At 38.9% G+C, this 10,207-nt stretch overlaps 1 protein-coding gene across 1 annotated transcript; it reads left to right on the forward strand.

Annotated features, from left to right (window-relative positions):
* The first annotated feature begins 7,884 nt into the window (after positions 1–7,884).
* LOC122828799 (hydroxycarboxylic acid receptor 2-like) lies at positions 7,885–9,446 on the forward strand. Its single transcript, XM_044112713.1, has one exon. It carries the CDS (start codon positions 7,901–7,903, stop codon positions 8,852–8,854), a length of 954 nt encoding a protein of 317 aa, XP_043968648.1. The 5' UTR covers positions 7,885–7,900; the 3' UTR covers positions 8,855–9,446.
* Positions 9,447–10,207: the final 761 nt, after the last annotated feature.

The following is a 10,207-nucleotide window of genomic DNA, read 5'->3' on the forward strand; positions in this document are numbered from 1 at the left end:
TGAGAGGGTGAGTTCAGCATTACGTGGACGGATCCGCCCACAAAAGGTGGGGGGAGGAATCACCACCATCATCATCGTCATCATCATCGTGTCCTCTAGCGAGCACATCCACCTACAGGCAGGTTGTTTTCAGATCAGCTTTTTTTTTTTTTTATCCATCTGTGGGGTTTTTTTTGTTTGTTTGTTTTTTTGTTCTGCCCTCTCACCTTTATTCATGGGCGCCATTGAGATTAATCAAAATGCACCGGGATTATTATTATCATTGCGCGATTATTTCTCTAATCCTGAGGTTTTATCCGGTGAAAAATAAACGAAAGAAAAAAATCTGCAAGTGATGACACAAACCAGGAAATGAGAATCAGATGTTGTGGGTGGACTGACGTGACACCTTCAGTGGCGCTTGTGACTGTAGGGTTTCAATTATAGAACATAATTACCACTTCAAATTAAATTAAGACTCACTCTGGTTTTTAATTGTGTTTAAAATAAAAATAGCGGGGTTTTTTTGGAATCCTCTAACAGTGAGGACTCAGCCCAGACCAAAGAAATTACGTATTTTCATTCAGTGAACCCTCAAATAAAATCACATCTTTGATCCTCCATCTTTGATCCCCCTCACTCCTGTGTGTATATTAGATTTGAGTTTAACTCTGAAAATGCCATTCTAATACATAGATATGCCTTGATCTAAACCATGTTACTGTAGCGCTGATTTATGTTTAAAGTTTCCTCCAGCCTTTAAGCATTTTTTCTTACTTAATTTAACTCCATCTTTTATCCATCAGCTTCCCTGAAGAATATGACTCCCGCAGCATGACTCTTTTGCTGGAAAGGACTGCTTGGAGTGCAATAATTGTTTATTCCAAGATTTATGAACTTGCATGTTTCCTGCTAATGTAATATTTAGTCATTTAGCCAGTTGGACAGAGTTTCTGGACGGAGCAGCGGATGATAACACTGGATACAAATTACACCAGCCAAAATGCCAAAGGTCACAGAGTGATAGAAGCACAGATAGAGGAGCAGAGAAAAGGAGAAAATAGGTATATACCACCACTGAAGTCATCATTGCAATATTTACCAATGTCACTGCAAAATCTTCTAAAACAATGCTCAAAAATTTTACTTTGGTTATGAGTTAGGGTGAAATTCATCCAGTTGTAGCCTATTAGTTTTATTCTCTGCTGCTGTTTAGCTTCATCTATACTTCTTCATTATTTTTGCAACCTTTCTCTGATTTGCTTTTTAATGGTCTATCACAGTGGGTTGTGTTTCTTGCTCTTTCATTTTCAAACCAGACCTGTGATGTGTGCAAAAAATTGACTATGTGTACTGATCTTTGATTGGCTTTTTATTGCCTTCAGAGTTTGGAGACAAAACAAGCCAAACTATATTTTTTATGTAGGCTACATTAGTGTACATGGAAAAATAATGCTTACGAGTTTGTCTGACTGGAATTTCTTGTTTAGTTTTTTTCTCTGGGCTGGGTGGAGTTTCAACCGTGATGCTTTTGTTCACAGGTAGGTGAAGGAAACACAACGGCTGGTGGGACAACGAGGGTTGGACATGACAGGAACATGTTGTCTGTCCTGCTGGCCAAACCGGCTCATTCAGATTTTTCCGCCCCTGTCTGAACTCTACGCAAACATTATAAAAGCAGAATCCAATCCGGTGAGGCATAAGCAGTAACATCCATGGATGAATGGCCCAAAGAAATGCATGATTCATTCAAGGAATGTGGCTGACGTTACACTGGATGAATGAAATCATGCAAGGGCAGCTTTTCATAAAGAGAACTGTAGAAAGGGAAGTTTACCTGTTTTCACTTTTCATCCTTTACACTTTTTGATGCAGTTGTGTAGATAAATCCCTTTACTTCATTGTGAATAAAATGTAATACATTTGTGCTTTCAGTGTGCCTTCAAACTCAATAAAGCAATCCATCTTGTTTCTAAGTTTACCCTCATTACAATTTAAAACTTTTTCTTAGATTCAATTCTTTTTATTCTCTTTCTTAGTGTTGAAATTCTTTCAAAGTGTTATGCTTGTCTGCCTTCCACTAGGTGAAAGTATTTTTTCATTTACTAAAAATCTGCTAATGTACATATTTGAAATGGAGGAGAAAAAAAAATCATACATTTTTCAATGATTTTGGCCAAATTCTAAAAATGATTTCTAAATACAAATGATTAAAAAAATGTTAAATTGCTGAAATAGGCATTGATTGGTTGGAAATTCTTACGTTTTATTAATATTTTTCAGGTATGTTGCATCAATTATGAGAATTATAAAACAAAGGAAAACCTCGAAGATAGACAATATTTCTATCACAATGATTAAGAGAGTTGCTAAGTATAAATTTGTTTAACAAATAAATTGATTACAAAGGTTAAAATGATTTCTAATGCTTTCTCCTTTTTGTTTGACCCTCAGGAGTTACTTTAGAAAAATCTGCATTTTTAAGCTTTGTCCACAAGGTGGCAGTAGATACTTCTGTGGCAGCCTTTTGAAATCTGACCTTCCGATCACCTGAACGCATCAAGTTTTTAATTTACCTCCACCAGCAGGCAGTAAAACATGCTTCAATCTACCTCTAAACTGATCTCATGATGCAAGCCACAAACGGAAGCAGCATTTTAATTAAGATCGAGCAAATTCAATGACAAAGACTGTCGAGTGCATAATGAAATACTGAGCAATTACACGTCTCCTGAGATTCACCAGTCTCCCTTCTGGTTCAGTCAGCAGGTTTCTGGCTGCTCACAGGGATCGGATGTCATTCACTCAAAGGATCCTCATTAATTTGCTGTTTTTGTTACGTTGTTAGGAATCTGTGCTTATTTGTGTTAAATATTAAGATACTAAATCGCAAATCAAATCATTAAATCCCCTTAGTGTATCAAATCATTGTTCTCTTTGTGTTCAGACGTGTTTTTAGATAGCCCAACTTTGGTTATTGTGTTGGACACTGAATCCCATAAACAATAACAAATATTTATATATGCATAAATTCAATTAAAACTACATTCAAAGAAGAAAAATAATATTTATACAAATGATACAGCAATCAGTTAAACACACAAACAACTAAATGTGTAAACTATAAGCTGAAATTAAATTCATGGTGAGTTACAGTTGCATATAATTTTTTTTTATCTCTTGTGTTAAAGTCCATCAGAAAGTAATTTAAACTACGAATGTTCAAAAAGTTTAACAGCAGACCATTCACTTTCTGTGCAACAGTGTTAGCCTTTGATTATGGGTACAATTTAATGAATCATTTCATTGATTATCATTTTTAATAATTATCCTGAGGACATAATGTAAATCCAGAAACATATGACTTCTACAGGTTTTGTTTCCAACATAAACAGAGCCCACAGTCTTCAACACAGTGTTCCCTGGTTCGGTTTCCGGCCCGGGAATTTCGCTGCATGTCGTCTCCTTCTCTCTCTGACCTCCTTCCTGTCAAGCAACTGTTAAATAAAGGCCTGAAAACATCTTATCGAAAAGGGTCTTAGCTAGTTTAAATTTAAAAACCTGATTTAAATGTAAATAAATAGAAGAACCTCATGGCTTCCTGAAAATCTCAAACCGCACATTTAGCACTTTTCTCTATGTTGGTCTTCCTTGTAAAGTGCAGATTGCCTTTCTGGAGCTCATTCTCTCATCTGCAGGCATCAAGGCAACACCAAACACAAACATGCTGGGCAGCTTGAGTGGACCGGTGCTGATCAGAGTTCTCCCTCCACTGCTGCAGAACAACAGTTGTTGTTGTATGAAAAAGATTTTTTCCACCGGAGATCCAAAAGGAACAAACAGCAAAAGCTAAGTTGAATATGAACCACAGGCACGTATCATACGTCCTTTTCAAAAGTTTTTCCTTTCATTGTCGTCGGTCTGAGGTAAGCCATATTTAAATCTGAAAGATGTCGTAGATGGCATCTCTGTCCTATGGAGAATTTGTGAAAAGGTGTGTGCAACTGAGCTGCACCAGTTCTGTCAAGAGGAACGGACCTGAAGTCCAGCAAACTACTGTGAGAAGCTTGAGGAAGGAAACACAAAACTGTCTCTTCCTGACACTCCACCTTCAGCATGGTTATTAAAAAAATGCTTCTCAATTAAGCCTTTAACCTCATTCTTAGGAGTGATGTACTCAGAAGTAGTTAGTATGCTGATCTCAGCACATGTGAAGTTCCACTATGTGTTTGCTAATTTCTGCTGCCACTAGTCTGCAGGAGCTGAGTGAGGGAGTTGCATGAAAGAATCAAACTCCAGGAATAACATTACACCATAAAATAAAGCTAAACAAATTCAACTTTACACAATACTGCCCTGTTAAGTGCCGGCTCTCGTAGTGTGAGCGCTTACAGACTGGTCACTGGGAACATTTGTCATTTTAACTGGCATGTCTGCCAATCTGGGAATCAGTATTTACCCCCATAGTGAGACAAAAAACAAATACCATAAAAGAGAAGTTGATGTTGTGAATCTAACTCTGGTTCTCTGATTAGCATGAGGGAGTGTCTCACCAGAAGGGAAGAGATGAGTGTTTCTGAAAGGTGACTGACGCAACGTCCCCCTACTTATTGGTGGAGATCTGCTGAAAGGATTTAAAATGTTCTCACCCTTAACTTGATTCAATCAGATCTGCTTTATTAAGCAAAGACAAATGCAAGATAATATTCAAACACTAAATATAATGGATCACATAAACAAAAACAAAAATCAGATTATTCCTCTGAGTCTTCATGCTGAAGGAATTTTTGTTCAATGTTATTTGTGGCTTAACTTTCCATTGAAAATTTGGTGACATTTTTAAACAAGATCGAATGACTCAGGGAAATCAAGATATTCAATACTTTCATACCCAAATTAGATATGAGATTTCTTGCATAGTGGGGCTTTGGTGTTACTGCTGTTAAGTTTTCAACATAAACAGAGTTTTGCAACTGATCAGTGTCTCTTCTTCCATGTTTATTTTTAAGAAAAACTTCGTCAATAATTAGTTTTGTGGAATGCACAAGTAATAGGTAACAGATTCTCTTCTTCCTGTTCTGATCGATTTCCTGTTTGTCTCCTTGGCCGGTGCAGGTGGGGGATCATTTCCTGGTAGGTTTCCTGTTGTGCTGTTAGTCTTCACTTTCAGATCATTAGACACATATTAATTATATGAATATAATTTTATTTCGAGGCATCAGAGTAAAAGGTCTGAATGCACATCCATGCAACAATTTGCAGATTCTTGCATCTCTATGTTGTATTGGTCTCAATAAAACATACTAAGGTTTGTAGCTAGACTGTGAGAAGGGGAATGGCTCTTGCAAAACTTTTGACTGCAAGATAAGATGAATAAATTAATGTCCATTAATTAAAAAAAAAGACATTTTTAGGTTTTTGATAAGAAAGAATGTCCTTTATGAATTGGGAAAATGTTGAGCAACAGCAGCATGGCATACAGAAAACCGTCAATGTAAGTAAGAATGAAATACAAAATAAAATGCACATTTTTATATAGTAAAGTAGTGTTAACCACCAATGTCCATACAGAGAGCAGTGGCACTGACATTATCACACAGAAGATCCAGTGTTTTATTATCTTTGCTGGGCCAGTCGAGTCAACATGCTCGACAGACTCAAACACACATTCAGCTATTTATTGACTGTAGTTCAATGTACATCAAACACTTTCTGTAACTATCAGCAGGTTAAAATTCAACATATTCAACCTGTCTTTTTTACAAAGATGGTAGCAGTTTCAGTAACAGTCTTTCCAGAAGCTTATCGTCATCCTGATGCATGTTTGGGATTATTTTAGTACTGGATCATTTAGCTTTGTCCAAACTCTCCCTCTCAGATGAAAGGAGGTAACGTTTGGTTTCAATGATTGCTAACTGGAAACCAGATCATTAAAAAAGTATCACGCGCTCTAATGTTCCTTTGGTGAAGGCTATAATTGAAACCAATCAGCCAAATGCTCATCATCACACCTTATGTTTCACACTTTGGTTTTGCTTGTCACATGCATCTGCAAATGAAGACCACGAGTGCAAATGCACATTTCTAACACACCATGAGAAATTCTCCTCTTATTTCACTTCATCTGCCTAGCTGAATAAGGAGCTGAATAAAACCGAAACACTGTTGAGGATGTAGAAGTCTGGACACAAACTATCAATATCACTTCTCTTCTTCAAATACTACAGCTCTTAGTATGACTGATGTCAAACCTTCCTGGTCTTATGCAGAGAAAAGACTGACAGCAGTGAAAAGAACAGTGTCTGTGGGTCGGTAGAAATGTATATTTAACATTTTTCAGTCAAAAAACCCACACTGTGTTGTTTGTGATGTAAAAATAATATTCGATTATAAGGCTCTGTAAGCTGACCTCTAACTAACCAGCCACATACTTATCATCACACCTTATGCTTCACACTTTGGTTTTACACAAACGTCAATGTATTACACCGGAATTTTACAAAGATGCCAACCATGTGACAGGAGTGAATTTCTGTTCAGCTCCTCCGAGTCGAAGCTTGCTAGAAAAACTGCAGTTACAGCTGCAGAGCGTTTAGAGTATCTCTGGTCCAAGGTTGTAAAAATAGCTTAAGTTCAGCCAGATCAGATGTAGAGCATCTTAGAAGATCAACTTTAAATTCTTGCCTCAGATTCTTAATTGGAAATAAGTCTGGACTTTGATGAGGCTGCCCAACTTTGGTGTTGAAGGAAAGCATTCCCTCGACATGATGCTGCCACTACCATGAATGGTGAGTTCAGGTTGGGTGTGGCTCACTTTCTTCCACTTGTTTGTTGCATCCCCTACTAGACTTGCAGCAGACTTCTTTTACCGTTCATAATTTCCATACGGGTAAAATTTGTAGCATGCACGGTGAATAGCTGTCCATCTGTGGATCTCTGCAGCTCCTCCAGAGTTACCACGTGCCTCTGATTATTCTCTGAGGAATACTCTCCTCTTTCGTAACGTAACCCTTCTTTAACTCTGTCTGCTATGTTCCTTCATGATGCCGTTTGTTCTCAAACAAACCCCTCCGAGGCCTTCATAGAACAGCTGCATTTAAAGTGAGATTAAATGCCAGTGGACACCATTTACTGCTGAGGTGACTCCTGAAGGAACAACCAAAAGGAGCTGAATGTTCACCACAGTTTAAAATATTGCTCTGTGAAAAACTGTTGTATGAATTATTTTGGTCTACATGAAATCCAAATAAAATGCATTAAAATTGGTGGATGTAGTGTGTAATGATCAAAGAGATATGGACGCTTTTCCAATGTGCTGTAGCATGTTGTTTTAGGGAAATGTTGTTTTGTAATCAAAATCAGCTTTCGTCATCTAAAATTGAGGGGAGGGTTTATTCTTCGAACAAATGTTTCTTTTTAAGGAGATCCGTTTGTGTTCATCGTGTCTCAACTCAGGTTTCTCAGAAGGGAAATTGATAGCTGCTGCTGAAAGGAGAAGTGCTACCACTGAAAAATGTGTGTTTATTCTCTATGAAATAAATAAAATGAAAGTAATGCTTTGAGGTATTTCCATTCAAAGTTTGAAGCTTTTACTTGAGTTTGGTCAATAGATTTGATTCAGCTTGACTGTGGTTGCAATCACCTGCAACATGATGGTGAATAAGATGCATCTTGCATGTAAGCAGATGGCTATGTACTGAAAAGAACATGTGTGCAACTTTCTAAATAATTATTAAATCTTTGAAAAAATCTCAATTAAAAGTAAACAACAAAAAGAAGAACCTTGTGGCTTCCTCGAAAACTCAAACCACACAACTTGCACTTTTTTTTTTCTTTGATGGAGTTTCCGTTTTAAGGGAGGACGGCATTTCTGAGGCTCATTCTCCCATCCGCAGACATCAAAGCAACACCAAACGCCGACATGCTGTGCAACTTCAGTGGACCCGTGCTGATCAGAGTTCTCCCTCCGCTGCTGGTCACAGAGTTCATTCTGGGTCTCGCTGGAAACGGGTTTGCTCTTTTCATCTTCTGCTTCCACCTGAGGCCCTGGAAAAGCAGCACGGTGCTGCTCTTCAACCTGGCAGTGGCTGACTTCATGCTTATCATGGCTCTGCCCCTCCGAGCCAGCTACTACCTGTCGGGGATCAGATGGATTTTTGGTGACACGATGTGCAACGTCTGCCTCTTCATGCTGGCGATGAACCGCAGCGGGAGCACTTTCTTCCTGATGGCCATTGCCCTGGACAGGTACATGCGTGTGGTGCATCCCCATCATCCCATTAACTCCCTGAGCTTGAGCAAGGCCATGTTGGGCTCTCTGGTGCTGTGGCTGGTCCCCATTACAATGACCGCCCATGTCTTCTTTCTGCAACACATCAACACAAGCTACTGCGAAAGCTTCATGGTGGACACGACCTCCAGAGGAAACCTGTCCTGGCACAAGTTCACGTTTCTCTTCTCTTTCTACATGCCTCTGCTAGTGATCCTCTACTGTACCGTCCAAATCATCGACCAGCTCAGGAGGAGACAGCTGACCAACCAGACCAAGTTCAAAAAGGCTCTATACTTCATCGTGGTGGTGGTGGTGCTCTTCATCGTCTGCTTCCTCCCCAGCAACATCACTCTGCTGACCATGTGGATCAAGATGCTCCCAGGATTCGTCTGTGATGACATGGAGCAGCTCACCACCGTGTTCTACATCACCATCAGTTTGACTTATCTCAACAGCGTGCTGGACCCCGTGGTCTACTACTTCTCCAGCCCTGCCTTCAAGAACATCTGCAGGAAAACGCTCCATCTGCCTCAGACAGAGACTTGCGAGAGCACGGAAAAGAAAACGCGTGAGATGGCGTCCCAGTCGCAGAGTCAGCTGTGATCTGCAAACTCAGAGTTAACATCTGGTTAAACCCCATCAAGTTTGAACAAGATGATGCTGGTTTTACTTCCCTTATAACTTTTGAAAATGCGTTAATTGTACTTTTCTTGCACAAGCATGCCTCAGCATGTCTATGTCTAACCATGAATGCATTTTTAATGCAATTTCTTTTGTTGTGCATTTTATGTGAAAGTTTTGCACTTTTTGTTCACTTTTTTGGTGAACATTGCTTTAACGATTGTTTTTTCTTCTCATGACCTTTAATGGAAACAAATGTCAATGAATGGGTGTTGAATGCAAATTATGTAAATCTGATATTTTCGTACATATGAAACTGTCATCATATGTGTGAGATTTGCTGACAGCAACCGAGCAACTGTGACTACTTAAAGAACTACACTGAATAAGTAGTACATATACTTGCAGGGCATTGCATCAAAAGCTTTGATTTCATTAATTCAGTCCGTTTCTTACAGGGTTTTTGCAACCAAATACAGCTATTACGTGTCGTCTTTAAGTTTGCTGAACCATAGCTTAGTTAAAATACTTTGGTGGATGGATGGTAGTATGGACTGAATTTCAGAATTTACTTTGTCTTGTACCAGTCATCAAATATGCAATAAATAAAGCTTACTTGACAAATTTTTAAATGATGAGTCACTTTGTGAACACAAATGTAAAAAAATCCTTCATGTCAACTTTCAGAGAGACTTTAAATATGGTTATGAGTCATTTTAAATGACTGCAGAAAGCTAAATATTAACCTCAGGCATCGCTTCACTTTGATGTTTTTGGTGATAGTCATTAAGCAGATGTCAGTGTGAAACCTCCACACTTTCCAATAAATATTAATTATTTATTATTAATATTAACATTTCCTCCTCCCACCCCCAATACTTTTAATAACATTCCAGGCTTTGGAGAACAAACTTCGCTGTATTGTAAAAGATTATTATTTCAAAATACAGGCTCTGTAAAATAAAGTTTGTAAATTAAGATGCACCTAAAATCGCTCATGGCTGATATAGACGTCTGGTTTCCTTTGCGGTCTGGCCAGCTGACTGTCTGTCACAGCTGCTGCTGAGCTGCGACCACTCGCACCTGATCATCATCGCCCTGATCTCCAGCTGCTGCCATATAAGGAAACCCAAAGCAGTGAGACCTTCAGGCCTTCTGCAAACGCTAGAGCGATTTGTCCAGCGACTAACCTGTCAGTCTTTTTCCGTCCTGTCCGCCCTACAGCCCAATACCTGACCGACCCCACCGGGTTTTTATTCGCTTACTGAATTCAATGCATCAGTCTGCGCCTGAATCGAGTCGCTTTCTTTATTGTTTCTACAGATCAGTTCATGT

The sequence above is a fragment of the Gambusia affinis genome, linkage group LG03, assembly GCF_019740435.1.
Source record: "Gambusia affinis linkage group LG03, SWU_Gaff_1.0, whole genome shotgun sequence".
Lineage (NCBI taxonomy): Eukaryota > Metazoa > Chordata > Actinopteri > Cyprinodontiformes > Poeciliidae > Gambusia > Gambusia affinis.

What these genes read in the sequence shown, in the direction of transcription:
- LOC122828799 (XM_044112713.1), top strand. Translation starts at nt 7,901, where the DNA reads ATGCTGTGCAACTTCAGTGGACCCGTGCTGATCAGAGTTCTCCCTCCG.